Source organism: Mercenaria mercenaria, chromosome 6, assembly GCF_021730395.1.
Source record: "Mercenaria mercenaria strain notata chromosome 6, MADL_Memer_1, whole genome shotgun sequence".
NCBI lineage: Eukaryota > Metazoa > Mollusca > Bivalvia > Venerida > Veneridae > Mercenaria > Mercenaria mercenaria.
This window is the reverse complement of record NC_069366.1, coordinates 18,800,014-18,820,582: the sequence shown is the minus strand read 5'-3', so window position 1 is coordinate 18,820,582 and position 20,569 is coordinate 18,800,014. Positions and strand designations below refer to the sequence as shown.

The 20,569-nt window shown below is 37.2% G+C and overlaps 3 protein-coding genes across 9 annotated transcripts in view; 1 reads left to right on the top strand and 2 right to left on the bottom strand.

The window, feature by feature from the left end:
- Window positions 1-20,569, bottom strand: part of LOC123550637 (uncharacterized) — a 30,646-nt gene that overhangs the window by 2,701 nt on the left and 7,376 nt on the right. For 3 of the 7 annotated variants that reach the window (XM_053545286.1, XM_053545285.1, XM_053545289.1), the window contains 9 exons: window positions 12,420-12,464; window positions 10,532-10,573; window positions 9,878-10,018; window positions 6,891-6,923; window positions 3,980-4,090; window positions 3,458-3,592; window positions 2,323-2,554; window positions 1,306-1,440; window positions 609-800 (listed from right to left, as the gene is read on the bottom strand). In XM_053545286.1, the coding sequence (XP_053401261.1) occupies window positions 609-800; window positions 1,306-1,440; window positions 2,323-2,554; window positions 3,458-3,592; window positions 3,980-4,090; window positions 6,891-6,923; window positions 9,878-10,018; window positions 10,532-10,573; window positions 12,420-12,464 (1,066 nt within the window). The remainder of the gene's footprint in view (window positions 1-608; window positions 801-1,305; window positions 1,441-2,322; window positions 2,555-3,457; window positions 3,593-3,979; window positions 4,091-6,890; window positions 6,924-9,877; window positions 10,019-10,531; window positions 10,574-12,419; window positions 12,465-20,569) is intronic. The other 4 variants (XM_053545291.1, XM_053545287.1, XM_053545290.1 and 1 more) reach the window with 2 other exon arrangements.
- Window positions 13,542-15,755, top strand: LOC123555099 (putative nuclease HARBI1). The gene is made up of 3 exons (XM_045345680.2): window positions 13,542-14,301; window positions 14,484-15,095; window positions 15,188-15,755. The coding sequence occupies exons 1-3, from the start codon at window positions 13,946-13,948 to the stop codon at window positions 15,549-15,551; spliced, it is 1,332 nt and encodes a 443-aa protein (XP_045201615.1). The 5' UTR covers window positions 13,542-13,945; the 3' UTR covers window positions 15,552-15,755.
- LOC123555102 (uncharacterized) lies at window positions 16,152-19,417 on the bottom strand. The gene is made up of 3 exons (XM_045345681.2): window positions 18,614-19,417; window positions 17,994-18,353; window positions 16,152-17,616 (listed from the first exon to the last, which is right to left on the bottom strand). Exons 1-3 carry the CDS (start codon window positions 18,803-18,805, stop codon window positions 16,864-16,866), a joined length of 1,305 nt encoding a protein of 434 aa, XP_045201616.1. The 5' UTR covers window positions 18,806-19,417; the 3' UTR covers window positions 16,152-16,863.

The following is a 20,569-nucleotide window of genomic DNA, read 5'->3' as shown; positions in this document are numbered from 1 at the left end:
GTCTGTATCAAACCAGTGATTTGCTGGTTGGGTATTTCACCAATTGGTATAAATGTATTTTATGATAATCATAATAACTTAAGAAATAATGTAAAGCAGAACCATGTTTGGATATAATAAACATTACGAAGAAGAATAACTTCATTAGCCCTTGAGCATTATTAAACGCATCGGGTTGTTACATTGCCCTGCTATATCATATTTTAATGTATGGTGCCAAACAATATTTTGACACGTCGTCATAATTGCCGTGTTATAACAAAACTGTACATGTTTTCTTTTCGTATTAGGATTATGAATAATTAGCAAGTTTTATCATGGTAATGTCCCTATTTTGTTGTAATGATATTTAGGCGCATAAAGTGATTGCATTTAAGCCAGGTAAAATTATTATAGTAAAAAATGCTATTAACCTTTATCATGCTGGACACGATAGATTCTGCCTTTGCGACCAGTGTAGATCATGATCTGCACTGTTCGCCATTCAGTCAATACCTTTTTGGGAAGCACCCCTTTTTACACTTAATGGTACTGTCCAAATTGAAAGATGAACAAGTTCATTATAAAGTTCATTATAGAAATTTAGCAGGATAAGGGTTAAAACTTACTGTCTTGATAAAAAGCGGCAACATGCTGCATGCTTGGAAAGATGCTGACTGTGATGTAGGACTTATCATCTACCCAAGGATTTTTCCACGACCGTCCAACACGTGCCTTATCCTCCCTAGATGGCTCAAGCCGTGCATAACCCGGGGAGCCGTATTTGTTCAACTCTTTTGGTTGCTCTGTAGTAAACTGGCCTAAAATTAAACAAATTGTCTTATAGTAATTAAACGGTAATTACACACACAAAAGCTCCCGGAAAACATGAAAAGTTACATGGAATTTACTTCCGAAGGCAAAGGCAAAATATCCCTTCCCTTCCATTGTTATCTCGCCCCTTCCCAAACCAAAGATAAAGAATTGTAAAGCTCTACAATGTTTAGCATAATGCACTCTTTCGTATTATTCTATTGCTGTAAGAAGTGAAAAATATGGCCATCGAAGCCCTTATATAGACTCTCGCCCAACTTTTTAAGCCGACCGATCTTGCTGACAAACCATTACCTTAAAATCATTGAAGGTTATGTCAATAGAAATCTTACCTTCTTTTGTCATGGGTAGACAACTCATATCATGGATATTTTCAAAAATCTCTACACCTTTAGATATATATTTAGGTCCATCCACCTATATTAAAAGTTAATTCTTAGCCAAGTTCAGGTGAGGTAAAATTTACTTTGTGCTAAATGATTATATACTTACTAATGGAAACGTATGGGTTTCCTCCGTATCTCTTTATTATGTCTTTTACTCGATCGGAATAATTATGTAGAAAATCTTCGGTATACCTCTCATAAATCCTTGGATATTCAGACCACAGTAGTGTCATTTCATCATCTAACAGGAAAATACAGGCAAAAGAATGCAAATAGAAAAACGAATACTTTACGCTGTTCAATTCTGACTACCGGGTTTCTGTTTATATTTTTGGTTTATTTTAAATAAGAATGTCTGATGACATAACCGTGTAGTGGAAGAGTATTTACTTCTAGATAAGCCTTTCCCGTCATTATTGTTGTTTTATTTCTAAAACTGGTGTTAGAGGAGTGGTCATTACTAGAACTATGACATATACTGATACTTTTGGAATCATGAAAAGTTGGCTTCATGGAATTACATGTACAAGCATTTTTCTGCTTTCAAAGTGATCTCGTAAAGTTTCACAATAAGCATACCTATATGCATTTAATAAATAGTTTCGAAGACTATTGAGAAAGGTTTGGTCCATATGTTTTGATAAAATATATTTTTCGTGTATGTTTCCGAATAATTATATCAATTAATTAGTAAATGCAAGAACTGAGCTGTAGTTTTGTTACTAAATATAGAAGACACGTAGACATGGAAACTGAAGTCTCGACAAAAAATATACTTTAAAATTATACCCTAAATTGTAAGTAGTTTAAATCAAATTATGGGTTGTTGACAAAACAAAATTATCTATTTAACTGCGAGTAGTGTACACTAAATGAATGTTAAACACCTACGTAATATTCATTTATAAAGTAAACGACCGGCAGAATAATGGCAAAAAGGATATAAATTTAACAGCTATTTAAATGTTTAAACATTATTATTATTATTATTATTATTATTATTATCATCATCATCATTATTACTATCATTATTAATTATTATTATTATCATTAATAATATCGTCGTTGTTGTTGTTGTTGTTGTTATAATCATCATCAATATTTTTTTTATTATCATACTTACTTCCGGGACCGAATGCCATTGGATCCCTATGGTTCCCATAGGTCAGAGGTACAGCAATACATGCGTATGAATTTGAATTTGGGAAATCCGGTTGTTTGAACCTAAGGCTTCCGGTCTGAAACCAACTCCGCGCCTGAATGTAGTCCTTGAACCAGAACAAAACGATGGCAAATTCCGACTTTCCCCATTGATGTTTTGCCACCATCTGATGACTTGGGGTTACTATGTGGAGCTACACATGAAACTAGATATGTTACTTACAATAATATACATCTCGTTGTTCAATCTTTGAAGTATTATAAGAAACAAGATTTCTAACACTCAAGATTCCGTAAGAAAAATATATATAAAAACACAGTTTGTGCAATGGAGGGTAACTTGCAACAGAACTGATATCAAAATTTCGACATAACTCGTGACGTAACAATTCAGTAAACGATCATTTATTTAACAATCTTATACAGTAATTGCATTTATAAATTTTCTTTTGAAAATGATTGATGTGCGTATCAAAAAGCTCACAACAATGGTCACATATTTTTGATATTCTGTGTAATCATGAAAAATGCTTACTAATTCAGACTGTCAGTACAGTGATCACTAATTCAGACTATAAGAAAAATTATGCTTACTAGAGTTATAATTCAGAGTTTAAGGATAACGCTTACTTATTCAGACCCTAAGACATATGCTTACTAATTCAGAGGCAAAAACCAATGGTTACTTATTCAGACTGTAACAGCCATGCTTACTAATATAAATTGTAAGAACAATGCTTAGTTATTCTGACTCTATGACCAAATGCTTACTACTGCAAACTCTTAAGACCAAAGCTTTCTAATATCCAACTCAAAAATCAGCGCTTACTAACTCACACTGGAAGAACAGTGCTTTCTAATTGTGACTGTTAGAATAATACTTACTAATTCAGACTCTTAGACAAATGTTTACTACTTTAAACACTGACAAATGCTTCCTAATTCCAACTCTAATACAAGCGCTTACTAACTCACACTGAGAACAGTGCTTTCTAATACTGATTGTTAGAATAGTGCTTACTAATTCAGACTCTGAGACCAATGCTTAACAAGTCTGAAAGAACAATATTTATTTAAGAAGTGAGAATTGTGCTTACTAATCCAGTTTCCGAGAATCCAATACAATAACCGTCATGAGCTTGCAATGTACTGACGCTTCCTTGTATGGCGTTGATAACTTCTCCTAAATCATTTTGTAAAACCCGTACCATCACCAGATAACCTTTGTTAGCCTAAAGTAATGTTCAAACATACAGGTTTAACTTTAAATGTCACTCAAATGCATCACATTAAAACTAAGCTATACTCATAGTGCATGGAGATTGCACATTAAAGTAATGTATTTACAAATCGAAAGAAATTTATAGCATAATATATAATAATATATATTAATAAAAATAAAAGAAAAACACACCAAGGAAAACGTAGATCCAGAAAAAAGAAGAAAAATTATGACTATCACAGTAATCTACAGCTTTTTCCAGTTTAAACTTTGGGGATAAATATATCACATAGTATCAATATGTCTTGGTTACCATACTTTCTGTTGTAAGTTAAACAAATAGTGCTTTGCAAACCCTTTCGGCAAGCATATTTTCGACAGAAAATAAAAAACCTGCCTCCATTAATTTTGATACTCTATCATCCTTGACTTCTGGGTCTTTTATCGATGTTAGTAAGTCGGTTATCCGTGTGCTGTACGTATTTGCCCTGCCCGCAGCTTGAACTCCCTTAAAATGCCAAAAAGATCGTAGTGCTACCGCACAGCAGAATAAAGTGCAATAGAATGCATAGTCGTGATTAGTTCTGGGTAGGCTATATGAGCCGCGCCATGAGAAAACCACCATATTGCGTTTGCGACCAGCATGGATCCAGACCAGATCCATGCTGTTCGCTTTCAAATACTATTGCGAATAGAGAAACCATTAGCGAACAGCATGGATCCAGACCGGACTGCGCGGATGCGCAGGCTGGTCTGGATATGCTGGTCGCAAACGCACTATGTTGGTTTTCTCATGGCGCGTCTCAATTATAAAGAAAAGTATTTCTTCCAATTATGATATAAAGTTAACAGTTATGAAGACTAAGGGAAAAAACAAATGAGGGCATTCTACAAATATAATTTTATGTAATTAAAATGGTATGAAAGAAAACTGTTTAAATATGGTTCATAAGTATGGGTATAAATATTCCATGAAATAAAAAGCGTGAAATTACTATTCTACGGTAAATACAATCACCAACACACATAGAAAATGGACGATAGCCGTTGTTAGTGTGGGTGGAGGTATCTGAACTCCGCAAGGATGTACATTTGACCTTCAAAACAATGAAATAGAATATCTCTAAAAGAGTGTATATCAGAAGTTTTGCTGAATGGATATGATAATCCTTTGAAATTAAATAATTTACTGAACTTGATGTTTTGTAAATAATGTGCACCCTTGCAGAAGATCCTAAAGTTAAATCAAGTGTGAAATCATCCGGCAATTTTATGCGGAGCAGAGAAATGCAGAACACTCCCTTCAAAGTAATTCAGTTCTTCTTTTTTACCACAATAAAACCTGGTGACTTGTATATAGTTGTGATTTGTTTAGATTTTATACTTCTCGATTTGGACAAAACTAGAGCTGTCACAAAAGTGACGAATTATACCCCCACAATACAGCCTTGTCACAGAAGTAAGCAAATGTCAAAGTTGAACCTCATTATCAGTAGGAGTAATCTGTTGGTCATGATCAACCTCCCTATTAAGTTTCGTGATCCTAGGCCCAAGCGTTCTCAAGTTATTGTCCGGAAACGATTTAACTGTTCCGGGTTAATGTGACCTCTCAAAGTCAGTAGGCGTCATCTGTTGGTCATGACCAACATTCCTGTCAACTTTCATGACCCTAGGCCCAAGCGTTCTCAAGTTATCGTCCTGAAACGATTTAACTGTTCAGGGTCAATGTGACCTTGACCTTTGACCTACTGACCTCAAAATCAGTAGGCGTCATCTGCTGGTCATGACCAACATTTTCTATCAACATTCGTGATCCTAGGCCCAAGCGTTCTCAAGTTATCTTCCGGAAACCGTTTAACTGTTCTGGATCATTGTGACATTGACCCTTGACCTACTAACCTCAAAGTTAAACTTGACCGGTATTTTATGATGTTACACCTGTGCACCAAAATGTATGATCCTAGGCCCAAGCGTTCTCAAGTTATCGTCCGGAAATAGTTCCAGGTCACTGTGACATTGACCTTTGACCTACTGACCTCAAAATCAATAGGAGTCATAAGCATGTCATGTCCAACCTCCTTGTCAACTTTCATGATCATAGGCCCAAGCGTTCTCAAGTTATCATCCGGAAACCGTTTAATTTTTCCGGGTCATTGTGACCTTGACCCTTTACCTACTGACCTCAAAGTAGAACTTGACCTGAATTTTTTGATGTTACATCCCTGTACCAAAATTTATGATCCTTGACCTAAGCGTTCTCAAGTTATCATCCGGAAACCGTTTAACTGTTCCGGGTCATTGTGATCTCGACCTTTGACCTACTGACCTCAAAGTCGACCTTGACCTGTATGTTATAATGTTACACGTGTCTACCAAAAATTATTTAAATCTGTCAAGTCTTTCATGAGTTATTATCTGGAAACCATGAAAACCAACGGACAGACCGACCAACATGCTCACTTTTATAAACTACAAACAATAACCTTATCCAAAACTTCGTATGTTATTATGCGTGACGTCATTCAGTTTACATGAGTAAATTTTGACTGTGACTCAATGCAGACTTGGAGCGCCGGTATAAATTACAGACTCCGGTACATACCGGATTAACTAAATTTGAACGAAAATATCTTAAATGTATATATTTTGTAACCATGGTGATACTAACCCTTACCTTTAGTCAGTATTTTATTCATATTGTACACTAAATGCATGCGGACATGCAAAAATATGCATATTTTTGCCGTGCGCTACAATTGATAATCACTTTCGGGCATGCGCAGAAGACCGCTCCAAGTCTGCAATGAGTTACATCGGTAAATTTTCAGCGTTCCGTTTGATTTTTAAATAAATAATCTGGCAATGATAATAGAAGGTTCGTGTCAAAATTTAAAACGTTTTTTTTTTTTTTTTTTTTTTTTTTAGAAATGAACTTAGCATATATTCACAGACATTTTAAGAAATAAATTTATTTTAGATACTATCAATTTATAAACTAAAAACTACTTTGCCGGTACCGGGGACGACACTTGAAACTTATTGGCCTCTGGCAACACTTTAGAAGTCGCCCCCGCTACCTCGGAAACAGCTAGAGTTGTAACTGTTCCGCCGAACACTCATGGAATATCACTGCATTTAAACAATTCCAAAATGTAACTTGGTATGTCAGGAAAAAAAATGTACGCTCAACTGCTTGTACAATGTACAGTCGTGACTTTATATAATTTTGTAGCCGTTACAATTTCACACTTGAGGAATACTGAGGAGAAATCTGGGATAAAAACTACGTTTCCAACAAATAAACTTACATCATAGCCGACTCGTGGTGTGTCGTCACCTTGCTATCAATATAACGAAATACATGAAGTGATTAAATATGAAAATGATGTTGTTTTACTGCCTGAAAGAACATGTAATGCACATAATCGTTTTAAAAAAACAACAGAAATAAGTCTGAACATGAAATATTAATTAATTCAGATTATATATATATGTAATGCTTGAAATCTGATAAAGTTTTTTTTTTTCAAGAATAACACAGAAAGGGATAAAAAATTCTTATTCTTATCCACATGGTCCTTTTATGACAGATGGTCTAACATATAAAGATATTAATAATGTTTAAGAATATCATCAACTGTAATCTTGATGTAATGAGAATGGACAGGAAACTACTGTTCTAAGAACTAACATAAATTAGAATTCATATTGACTAGTTTTATAAATCTATCAATTTATAATAATGAAATAGTAGCAATGAATAACAAGAGGACCATGATGGTCCTGAATCGCTCACCTGTCCCCACATGACCCAGTTTTGAACCGAGTATGACATCGTTTTTTCTATTATTTGACCCAGTTTTTAACTTGACCTAGATATCATCAAGATAAAAATTCTGACAAATTTTTATGAAGATCCATTGAAAAATATGGCCTCTAGAGAGGTCACAAGGTTTTTCTATTATTTGACCTAATGACCTAGTTTTTGAAGGCACGTGACCCAGTTTTAAACTTGACCTAGATATCATCAAGGTGAACATTCTCACCAATTTTCATGAAGATCTCATGAAAAATATGGCCTCTAGAGAGGTCACAAGGTTTTTCTATTATTTGAACTAATGACCTAGTTTTTGAAGGCACGTGACCCAGTTTTAAACTTGACCTAGATATCATCAAGGTGAACATTCTCACCAATTTTCATGAAGATCTCATGAAAAGTATGGCCTCTATAGAGGTCACAAGGTTTTTCTATTTTTATACCTACTGACCTAGTTTTTGGCCGCACGTGACCCAGTTTCGATCTTCTAGATATCATCAAGGTGAACACTCAGACCAATTTTTATGAAGATCAATTGAAAAATATGGCCTCTAGAGAGGTCACAAGGTTTTTCTATTTTTAGACCTACTGACCTAATTTTTGACCGCAGTTAACCCAGTTTCGAATTTGATCTAAATATCATCAAGATGAACATTCAGACCAACTTTCATACAGATCCCATGAAAAATTTGGTCTCTAGAGAGGTCACAAGGGTTTTCTATTTTTAGACCTACTGGTCTAGGTTTTGACTGTACTTAACCCAGTTTCGAACTTGACCTAGATATTATCAAGATAAACATTCAGACCAACTTTCATACAGATCCCATGAAAAATTTGGTCTCTAGAGAGGTCACAGGGTTTTTCTATTATTTGACCTACTGACCTAGTTTTTGACGGCACATAATCCAGTTTCAAACTTGACCTAGATATCATCCAGGTAAACATTCTGACCAATTTTCATGAAGATCCATTGAAAAGTATGGTCTCTAGAGAGGTCACAAGGTTTTTCTATTTTTAGACCCACTGACCTAGTTTTGGACCGCATGTAATCCAGTTTCGAACTTGACCTAGATATCATCAAGATGAAGATTCTGACCAACTTTCATAAAGATCCCATGAAAAATGTGACCTCTAGAGTGGTCACAAGCAAAAGTTTACACACGGACGGACGGACGCACGGACGACGGACGCCGCGCGATCACAAAAGCTCACCTTGTCACTTTGTGACAGGTGAGCTAAAAAGGAAAGGAAAATAAGGCACATACAAAAATTACCCTAATTAGATAAATATTTCTTGACTTTGGACTTGAAAGCTTTAAAGACCTTTAAGTCTCTGATATTCTGAACAATAAAAAAAAAGAAAAGTAAATTATTTAGCACCCAAACCTTTAACCTTAGGTAATGGAAAACGACAACTTTCCGTAAAATTGTAACCTCACACATCACTAGAAGTTATGGTAGCACTTGGAGACACTGAATCTGCTACAGTAGTTGTGTATTGTACTGGCTGGGATGATATGCTCTATCATATATGATGGAGCCACATTGGAGTTGGTTTTCAAAAGAAAACTTTGGTCATCTCTACTAACTACGGGTAAATAATTTTTAAAAAAACAATGTGTGTCATAAAATCAAAGATCAAGGCTAATCTAATCAGCCCCTATAGAGTGGAGTGAGCTGTTCCTTGTGATTTAGCTTCTGTGTAAAACAAAGAAAGCAGACAGTAGATGTAAAGTCAAATGGATATTGTCAACAGTGTCTTATATGTCGTGTGAGAAACTATGCCTTTAAGTCGTTTTCTTTCACACAGACATTGTTATGTCCTCAAAAGACAAACTTTGATCAATCATTGAACCAAGATACTTCAATGTAGGTTTTGAATCAAGGCAATGACCATTATAAGTGATTTCAATTACATTTAGATAAAAAAAAAACCGGACAAATTTACTACAAAATAATACATGTATTCCTGTAACGTTTCATTTAAGATGTAACTTGCGTAACTGTTAGGTTTCTCAAAAAAGACTGGATCTATAGCACCACACTACTTTATACACTCTATGCTGAATGTCAAAATAATACTCGAAAGATAATAATGTCATGGGCAAAATGTTGTTCATGGAAAATGTGAAGTGTTGAATAAAGTTACACGGAAATTATCAAACAAACAATAATTATGATTAAAATACTTATTATATACCTTATTATAAATGGTAATAAAATTGTACTAGACGGAATCTTGTAACTGGAAGCGTGCACAATAACCGGCTACTGGCACGTCACGTGATGTTCAAGTAGCCGGAAATATAATAACAATTCATTAAATGCCAATGTCATGCCTTCAGTAGTAGATGACTCTCTTAACCTAAATAAGCATTCGGGCTAGGTTTAGTCGTGAGAGTAATTATTTTAGACACGTCATTGCCGTTTAACAAGTGTATATTCATTTTTGGGTAAGCATATTTCAAAAGGACTTACACGATATTGCATTGGTGGGGCAAATGCTGGTTGCCAATGTTGATCATGGGCATGATGCCGTCTTTCGTCGTCGGCATAATGTCGTCTTTCGTCGGCGGCGGGGGGTCGTCTTCTGTCCTCGGGAACTTTGTGAAATCGATCCTGCACAAAGGCACAAGGTAACAGATTAGAGTATTATAAACACGGCACGTGTCATCAAAAATAAATTTAAATCTAGATCTAGTTTCTTCAGAAATATAATCGACTTGTAACTTGCATCTGTAATTTTTACAAACTTGTCATGTCACACGTTGTTAAATAATATCTATAACAAAGTTCTTAAGTAGAATAGAACGCAACCGCAGACTCGTTATGACTTAAGTCTAGAATGTGCAACAATCCCCACGGCCCCTAGTACCGGCTTAAGCTGGTATTATGAACGCAAGCGAAGAACACAAATGACCAGGAAATATAACAGCACCGAGTACGATGTTTCATTAGCTTCGTGTTTCGTTTATGCACACAAACACGATGTACTGTGATCTCAGAGAGACAGCAAATATCAGATAAGTTTTGAGAATTTTGACCAGCCCTACTTTGCATTCGTCCGTAGAAATTTTTCATACATAAATTAGCAGTAACATCAGTAAAACAATGTAGAACAACAGTACTCACGTCATATCTATAATCGAACTTCTTCTGCTCATACCTGTCTGTCTGTAACGGGAATCAAATAAAACGCATGAAACATGGAGTGTTGAAACATGAAATCCATAACCAAGGCACAATACAGACTCAGGAGCATGTAAAGTATTTAAAAATATTGCATTTTAGTTTCTAATTTCTAATAGATGAAGAATGACAATGGTTGTAGGACAGCATAAAGTGAATTAAACATACATCAACTGAACCTCATCAATATCGTTTTTAACTCATCAAGCACAACAGCGTAAAATACAACCAATGTTTCCTTAACAATGTTTCTCCATGACTTCTTTTTAAAAGTAAGACAATATCATTGACATGCTATATCATTCTAAAGAACTCCAAAGGTGATAATAGGAACTTTTTTATGTTTCAAAAATATCTTCATAGGGCTTGAATTTATCAAAACAATTGATGGGGTATTTCCATTTTTTTTTTTCAAATTTCTTTTTTACTTTATTTGTGAAACTTTCAGGATACCTTAGTTAACATAAAATCAACGTTTTCATTCAAGCAGTCTGTAAAAGTTCTACAAAAAAAAAATCGAAAGTGTGATTGTACTCAATTTTTACAATGGGAATAATGCATTTTTGGTCCTAAGTTGACGAAATGTTCAAAAATTCAAAAAGGTCCTACTACAATGTACCACCATCGGAGACCTTTAGATTGATGTATATATATGAGCCGTGCCATGGGAAAACCAACATAGTGGCTTTGCGACCAGCATGGATCCAGACCAGACTGCGCGGATGATCCATGCTGTTCGCTTTCAAAGCCTATTGCTATTAGAGAAACTGTTAGCGAACAGCATGGATCCTGACCAGACTGCGCGGATGCGCAGGCTGGTCTGGATCCATGCTGGCCGCAAAGCCATTATGTTGGTTTTCCCATGGCACGGCTCATATTATGTTGCTTATTTCTGGATCCTGCAGAATACAATCAAAGTTCAAGAACACTATATTAGAACTGTTATATATATTTTGTTTGAGGGTCATCTAGACTATGCTAATGCTAAGAGACTATCATAACAAGTCTGAAACAAAACAGAGGGTAAGCTAGCTTGGTACCGTGAAAGGAGTTCAAAAGAGCATTGCAAGTCTACAAAAATGTCAAAGTTTATCGTCACTGTACAAGTATATTTCTAAAACTGACTTGTGCAAGTATTTGCAAAATGTCACCTTACGTATGTCACATGATCACTGTATGTTTTGTAAATATTTTCTTTCAGGCACAGCTGCATTCACTCGGAATTTTTCGAAATAAATGGTACACGTCGACATTTTCAAGAAGTGATAATATCACGTGATATATTACACATATTCGACTCGTATTTATCATATGTTTGTAAAACAAATGTAAACATGACGTCTAACGTGACGTCTAAAACAACTTCAGCTTTATTCACTTTTTTAAGTTGATCAAAACCACACATTTTTGACTGGCGTCAACATATCAAAATTCAATAAATTATTATTGAAACATGATTAGATCTAATACTTTTTATATTATAGCACTTTTGTGGAAATAATCAATTTTAACCTCTACTATCTAACGGTAGTGGTATGCACTTCATTTTGAAATATAACAGGGGTATATCAATAAGTTAACGTAGCTGTGTAGATAGAAAATAAATGAGAAGATTCCTATCCATCTAAGTCCAATAGTTATCTCTTTTTCTTTTTTTTTTTTTTTTTTTTTTTTTTTTTTTTTTTGAAATTCAAAATACAAGCAGAAAAATAGCATGTGCGCACAGGTATGAGTGCTATAGTTTCCAGGTGGTGTCTTTAAAAACAAAATAGGCAACTGTGAGGTATCAGAAGTCAGAGCAAAGTGCCTCATGCATCTTTCGATGAAATACCTCAAAATGTGTTTGACCCTTCATGCCTGGCTTCCTATTGTATTGCTGGAAATTAAAATGTGTTTTAAAATACTATTTGAGCCGCGCCATGAGAAAACCAACATAGTGGGTTTGCGACCAGCATGGATCCAGACCAGCCTGCGCATCCGCGCAGTCTGGTCAGGATCCATGCTGTTCGCTTTCAAAGTCTATTGCAATTAGAGAAACTGTTAGCGAACAGCATGGATCCTGACCAGACTGCGCGGATGCGCAGGCTGGTCTGGATCCATGCTGGTCGCAAACCCACTATGTTGGTTTTCTCATGGCACGGCTCATTTCTATTTCTATGCCTCTATTTTATTACTAAGAATGCACCGAGACCAGAGCTTATTCGCGGTGACTAACCTGGTCTATACAAATACATACTAACGTAATATCGTCATTTTATTTTCTGTCGCTTGAATTTCAGTTCTTCTTAAGAAAAAGGATGATTAAGCTTCCAAAGTTTAAGACAGTTTTATCAGATTTCTAACATATCCTGCAGTCTTTCTCTGACATATATAATGTATAACCTGCAGTCTTTACGAACAAATGTAACCTGCAGCAATTAACAAACATAACCTGAGGCCTTTCTCTAACATACATGACCTGTAGCCTTTCAGTAACATATATAAACTGCAGCCTTTCTCTATCAAACTTTCTCAAACATCTTTCTCTAACACACATAGCCTAAGGCCTAACATATATATAACCCTCTGCCTTTCTCTAACATAGGTTACTTGCAGCCTTTCCCTAATGTGAAGAAACCATGAAAGCGAGAAATGATATTACTTTTTTACATAATACTCGTATATTGAAATACAAAGCAAAAGCAACACATGTCCTATGGCCTCATTTTTATACTCTTAAGTACTTGATCTTCTAAACGTAGCGTAATAGGAGATGTACTTTAGTCAGATTGCAAGAAACTCAGTGTCCGTTAAAACTGTTATACTAACACATGACACGATAATAACAAACTTAAGACTTCGTTAAAAATGTTAAACTAACACATAACATGATAACAAATCACTCAGTGTCCGTTAAAAATGTTAAATTAATACATAACTCGATAATAGCAAACTCAGTGTTCGTAAAAAAATGTTACACTTATGGTGGGTTCCCACTGCCGATCAGATCAACTCGATCATCCCGATCACCCAAATTCCCCGATCAGGCCCGACCATGCTCGACTAAAGGCGAATACACGACTTCTTCTCGACCTCTTGTCGATCACACACGATTTCCACACGATTATTCACGACTCCTTCACGACGTCAACCCGACCACCTTTCCGATTTCCGCTCGATCATCCCGACCTTTACACGATCCCTACACGATCTCAACTCGACCTACTGGATCTCTGCTCGATCGGTGTCAGATCTTTCCCCGACCCGATCGTCATAGTCGTACTCGAGTCGTAGAAGGTCGTGAACAGTCGTGTACCAAAACTTTTAGAATAAAAACTTCAAACAGTGTTGATCATTATCACTTCATCCTGAAACTTCATGGTATATGTTGTGTCCAGCATAGTATACATATTTATGGAGATTGAGCAGTTGCAGATGTGGGCCAGATGGTTAGAGCTCCAGAGAGACAGGGCCATTGCAGTGCTAGAGTTGGAACAAGAGGAAGAGGCTGAGGGTCGTAGGCATAGACGTAGGCGACAAATGCGCAGGAAAATATGGATGAAGCAGTGGCTTGCACGACGACCCCTGTATGGGCATTATGAGCAACTGCTACAGGAGCTAAACAGGGAAGACCCAAAAGGATACAAAAATTTCCTAAGGGTAGACGCTGATATGTTTGGGGAGCTTGTTGATCGCATATCACCCAGAATTCAGAAAAAGAACACCAACTTCAGGTAAATCATGGGTTTGATCCCCATCATTTTCACGTATTTCTGAAATAATTAGTCATCTAGTTACTTTTCCAACCAATTGACATCAACAGCTCTGTGCAATTGTCACTAATATTTAAGAAATTTTAATACGTTGTATAATAGCAGGCTAGTTATTACTTATCATTGTTCAATCTCTATTTCAGGGAAGCCCTGGAGCCTGGATTGAAGTTGGCGGTCACTCTTCGTCATCTCGCAACTGGAGCCTCGTATTCAGACTTGATGTACTCATTCCGAGTGGGAAGTAACACAATAAGTAAATTCGTCCCTGAAGTTTTGGATGCTATAATACAGGAGTACTCTGAAGAGGTTTTGCCAGACGTCGTCACTGCTGAACAATGGCAGCAGATTGCAGATGACTTCCGAACCAAGTGGAATTTTCCTCATGTCTGCGGGGCTCTTGATGGTAAGCACGTGAGGATAAAGAACCCGAAGAACTCTGGATCTCTGTTCTATAACTATAAAGGCTTCTTTTCCATAATACTACTCGCACTCGTAGACGCAAACTACAAATTCATCTGGGTAAGCGTTGGTGCTAATGGCAGTGCATCCGATGCCCAGCTATTCAATAACACTGAACTCAGAACCATGCTAGAAGAAAACAACCTTGGTTTGCCTGACCCTGATCCACTGCCTGGCGATGACATGAACACCCCATACTTCCTCATTGGAGATGACGCCTTCCCGTTGAGAACTTGGATGATGAAGCCATACTCCAGACGCAACTTGACCAACGAGGAGCGCATATTCAATTACAGGTTAGACAATCTTTTGAATTACTATTGGCAAAATAGCTATGCATTTAATCAGAAATTTGTTCTTATAAACCATCACCATCCTTTCATTTTAGGTTGTCCAGGGCTAGACGAGTGGTAGAAAACGCCTTCGGTCTTCTCGCTATGCGGTTTCAGTGCCTACTTGGCTGCTTGAACCAGATGCCCGAAACCGTTGACTTGATTATTCTTGCATGTGTCACACTGCATAACCTTATCAGCATACGGTACCCTGCCATTGCAAGACTGGCCGTCGACCAAGAGGACGAGCATAACCAATTAGTACCTGGTGAATGGCGCCAAGGAAGACAGTTGGCTGATGGTGATCGGACCCATGGAAGAAATGTGGTGACATCCGCTGGGGTCAGTCAGAGGAACTACATTAAACACTACTTCAACTCCCGAGCTGGTTCAGTTGAGTGGCAACAGAATATGATTTAGTGTGTTAGTTACTTTGGAAAGATATTTTGATGAAGTGTATAACCTATATGATGCGAGTATGCACAAGTTATGTAGTTATTAAAGTGATTTCCGATATGTTTAAGTATATTATAGTAAGTCATCTTCTATTTGGATATGATAGTTTCCATGATATGTTTGTTAATGGAGGAAATAAGCTTCAAGTATACATGTATATACAATAGAGTTGATTGTTTGTTTCTTGATTTTATGCCCTTTTTCGAAGTATTTCAATCATATCACGGTGGTGAGTTAACTTAGAACATGACCTAAGTCGGCAACAAGAAATAGCCACATACCAGTAATTTACAACTTTCATTTATAGTTCACCCTAGTTTCTGAGCCAATCACCGTCCAGAGATTTTTCAAATTTCTGCTCGAATATGTTCCATATAAGAACACTTCTGCACAAATAAGTTCGTATTATAACTAGGTCAGCAGACATGGCGCGCGCCAAATAGCAAGCCCAGCCTACTGTCTGGAACGACAGAAGTGTCGATTCAAAATGACGTCACTTCTGCTTTATCAAGCGGTAGTTACGTCATTTTGAATCGATAACGACTTATCCAAGTTACCGTTCAACCAATTGGCGCGCTGTATACGGATGGCGTGATTTTCCCCCGATCACATGACTTTAATTGAAGGCACAGGAATGATAGTGGGCGGGGTTAACTATAAGTCGGTCATAGTTCATATAATGGAAAAATAAACAAACTTAATACGGCGCTTCGCTTCGCTCGCTTGTATTAAATTTGGTTATTTTTCCATTATATGAACTATAACCTACACGTATAGGACAAGTTGCGGTAGCAGACATCTCTTCATAAGGTCGAACGTTTTAACTACCAGAACACAACGCTCACTTTTAATTGATTGATTAATTGTTTAGGGGCTGAAGAAAAATATTAAATTTTAGAATACATGTATTCTTAAGTAATTGCTACCAGCATGACCAGCCTTGTTTTGTTATAACAATACACATTTAAGTTCAACTTTTAATACTGACAGAAACCTACATAATAACAGGGTTATTTTGCCTTATGCCAAAAGTAAGCTAATTAAGTTTCTAAGTAAGATAAATTGCTATCCAAACAAATTTTACGAACAGTTTACATTGATTTACTTAATAAGACTCAACAGTCAACAGTAATATTTATCAAGAATGAGGCTATTTAACCTTTATTCAAAGTAAAAACCAAAACGTCGAAAAACTAAATTCACAATGCACATAAACTTGAGTAAAATCACATCATCAAATCACTTGGCTGGTTCAACCATTTTCCAGTTACTTTGTTCAGTCCTTGGGTGCGTCATGCATCTCCTGGGTTAGGATGGGGGAACTATTTGGTGTCGAGACCATATCCATAGCCTGGCGGATGATAGATGCAGTCGTGGTTGGGGTTTCTATGGCGGGTGTAATGGACCTGTAAGCACATGTAGGCTGTTGCAAGATTGCCTGCACATTTGGTGGTTGCAGGTGAGTAAAACTTTTCAGCAGTGGTGTAAGATGGGCTGGTGGTGCAGATGCAGCTATATTGGTAGCTAGCTGAAAATCCTGCTGCATGTGATCCTGTTGCTGAAACTGATTCTGCTGCCATGCTGAGCCGAACGCCGCTGATATGGGAGCCTGTCTTCTGTATATAGATGATGTAGGAGCGGGAGGGACAGGCATGGCAAAAACTGGATCTGCTATCTGTTGACCTACATGCCCTGCTGCCTCTTGGGTGGCTAGTCGTCTCTTCTCCTCTTGGCTTTCCTCCGCAAGGTCCAGAGCCAGCCTTGTTGCACGTGTGACAAACACATTCATTCTCTGCTGGTCCATTTGGCGCATCAAATACACCAAAAACTGGCCAGTGTGTGCTGCTGGATCTTGCGCAACTGTGATGGCACCACGCACGGACTCCAACTCGGACGTCAATGAGGACAGTACACGCGCTGCTTTGGGACGGCAACCAGATACTGCTGATGTAGAGGGTGCTGACGAATCGGAGGCGGCGTCATCATCCTCTGTCTCCTCCAAGACAAGTTCCTTTCTCTTCTCCGCAAACTGCAAATATAGAAAGTACACAGAATAAATACAGACTTTTAAGAAGGTGCCCCGATGGCAGAGAGGTTAACGCCTTGGACTGCGAATCCTGTGTCATGTGTTGGCTTGAGTTTGAATCCCGGCTCTGAAATGAACTTTTCAGAAATTGTTGTATGGTATTTCTCTTGCACAAGACTTAAAACATAGGTCCACATATGGCCTTGTATAATAGAGATATGGCCTTAGCTGTCGTTAAATCCGAGTCAAACTTAGGCAAAAAAACTGAACTCCCTTTTATACCATTAAAATTTAGAAATAATTTAATGCTTGATTACGTATATTTCTTTTAAGTGTATACACATGATTTATACAGGATTTTTATTACTACATGTACTTACTTTGGATCCCCTCTGAGTTCGCAGCTGTACCAGATAAGGGCGCAGGAATTCAAAGTTGTCCAAAATCCACTGTTGCCTTGCTGTGCGCTCTCCAGCACCAGATCCAGATTTGTTGGTAAGCTTAATTAGTTTCGAATACTGTGTTCTCATATTCGTGTACCAGATTGACGACAGGTCTCCAGGTTTGAGGCCCAACTCTGCCTCTTTCGCGGCCCATGTACTGTTCTTCTTCTCCTTATACTTGAATCCTGCGGATGATTTGTCGAAGAGGAACGAGTTCTCTCTTAACCACGCTACAAGGTCATCTTCTTCATCTTGCGTGAGTGTACGATGTAGTGTCTTCCGGGGCCTGATATCAGTCTGTAAACATTAAAAGTATACTTATGAATAACAAGGAAACTTCCAATTATGTTTGTTATTTTGCGCCTAAAATATTGCCGAAAAAAACATATACATGTAGAGTACTAATTGTAAAAATACATGACAAACATAGCAGTGTGTTATGATAAAATAAACAAATTATGCATTATATCCTTATAAACACTTGACACACAAAATATAAGTCTAATGACAGTTGTTTGTTCGTATTCGAAGGGAAAGCAAAATCAAAAGCTTAGTACCTCTATCTCAGGAGAAGTCGGACGTTCTTCTACTTGCTCTTTTCTGGTTTGCTCGGCAGAAGAGTCAGTAGGGGGTATAGGCGACTCATTACTCTCTTCCTGGGTGGGTTCCACGATTTCAGGCTGAGGCGCAGCAACTGCACATTTACTCGCAATTGTACTGCCTATCGGCCTTTTGCCTTTTCTCGGCATCTTTAGTTTGTAGTAGAAATGGCTTGGCTGAAGATGTTTTAACAGATATTGGTTTGCTAAAGATGTTATATCTTCAGCGTCCAAACAACTTATGAGACACTGGTCAGCACGCTTTTCTTGCTTTAGTCACGTGAGCTCGTGTATGGTCGAACAGTGATCGGGGTTTGATCGTGTGCGGTCGTGTGTGGTCGTGGAGTAGTCGGGTAGCAGTCTTGATAATCTGGACAAGAGATCGAACAGAGATCTACTTAATCGGGATGCGATCGTATATTACTCGAGTAGAAGTCGAGAAGATCGGTTACAGATCGGGTAAAAGATGTCAATCCGACCAAACAAGATCGCTACACGATTGTTTCTCGATTAACTCGATCTTCAACTCGATCAATACACGATCGCTTCCCGAGCTCTTCTCGACCGCTTGGCTACACGATCGCTACACGAATTTTTTTGACATGTCAAAAAAATTCGGGTAGAAAGCCCGAGCGATGCCGACCAAGGTAGACCTCCCCGACCACTCCCGATCAATCATGCCGACCTACCCAGACAAGTACCCGATCGCTTGATCGGGCTTGATCGAGTTGATCTGATCGGCAGTGGGAGCCCAGCTTTACACAGGACAATAAAAACGTTAAACTAACTCAAAATAGTGTCTGTATCATAAGTTATTTTAAGATGTTTCCTTAACAAATTTGCAGTTATCTAAATTTCAAATTTTAAAGGAAAGTTATGGCTTTATGACAATACACATTTTTATGTAATTAACGGACTCATGAAGCATTTGCATAATGCTAGTTTCCATAATCTGCATACAAATGGCTGTCAACAATATATGTCATGCATGTTTTGTGTACAATACACATTTAATAACGTTACAGACAATGATACAAAAGACAGGGGTCTCTAAATAAGCGTGTAAATCTATTGTCCTATTACGCTAAGTGTTAAAATAATTAACGGGAATGTTAGTGGGGGTATGTTAGTGGCGTTTTCTTCATAATTCAATACTGCGTATAGTAAAAGATTGTGCTCTCGGCCAGTACAAATTCCAAAAGTGGTATGTATTGTCGTAACTCTGCTAATTTTATGAAGTCATAATTACATTTACTAAAAAATGTTAGTTTCATTGGTATTGTTGATGTAAACAATACAATTTTTAGAATAACTCGACAAAAATAATGAAAACTTGATATGTTGAATTATGAGTAACGCACTTCTATTAGAAGTTCTATTAGTATATTCAATCTGCAAACGGGAATTACTGATCTTGGTAGTAAGGGTACGGATACTAAAATAATTTGTTTCTCATTATCATAAGCCTTAGATTAAAGGTTTTCCAAACATGAGGCTCGTTGCCTGCCTGCCTGACCTACTCTTGAACTTCCAACATCCGTCCTGGACGCCTTTAAGTGGTTATAATATACTGAGAAACAAATTATTTTGTATTATTGTTGATTAATCGTTGAGACAAGGCGGATCCAGGTTGCGGCAAGATGTGGGAGAACTCTTTCAAAGTATGAAGAAAATGGAGCTTTTGGATCCCTTTCACACATGAAAATTTCATCTTCCTAGATAGTGATATTGACTTATCGAAATAATTTTTTAAAATATCATAAATTGTGCTACGGCTCTTAGGTATAATAAACCTGTGTATTTTGATACCACCGGCAGGCAATGCAAATAGAAAAAAAAATCTTAAGCACGCTGTTTTAAATGAAACAATTGCCAAGCAACCAGAAATACACAATTCTGGACCCGCCTTCAGTA

Excerpts from the sequence above, each read along its gene's own strand:
- LOC123555099 (XM_045345680.2), top strand. The coding sequence starts at position 13,946 with ATGGTATATGTTGTGTCCAGCATAGTATACATATTTATGGAGATTGAG. Across the intron at positions 14,302-14,483 it reads AAAAAGAACACCAACTTCAG|GGAAGCCCTGGAGCCTGGAT; the intron begins GTAAATCATGGG and ends TCTCTATTTCAG. Across the intron at positions 15,096-15,187 it reads GAGCGCATATTCAATTACAG|GTTGTCCAGGGCTAGACGAG; the intron begins GTTAGACAATCT and ends CTTTCATTTTAG.
- LOC123555102 (XM_045345681.2), bottom strand. The coding sequence starts at position 18,805 with ATGCCGAGAAAAGGCAAAAGGCCGATAGGCAGTACAATTGCGAGTAAA. Across the intron at positions 18,354-18,613 it reads CGACTTCTCCTGAGATAGAG|ACTGATATCAGGCCCCGGAA; the intron begins GTACTAAGCTTT and ends TAATGTTTACAG. Across the intron at positions 17,617-17,993 it reads GAACTCAGAGGGGATCCAAA|TTTGCGGAGAAGAGAAAGGA; the intron begins GTAAGTACATGT and ends CTATATTTGCAG.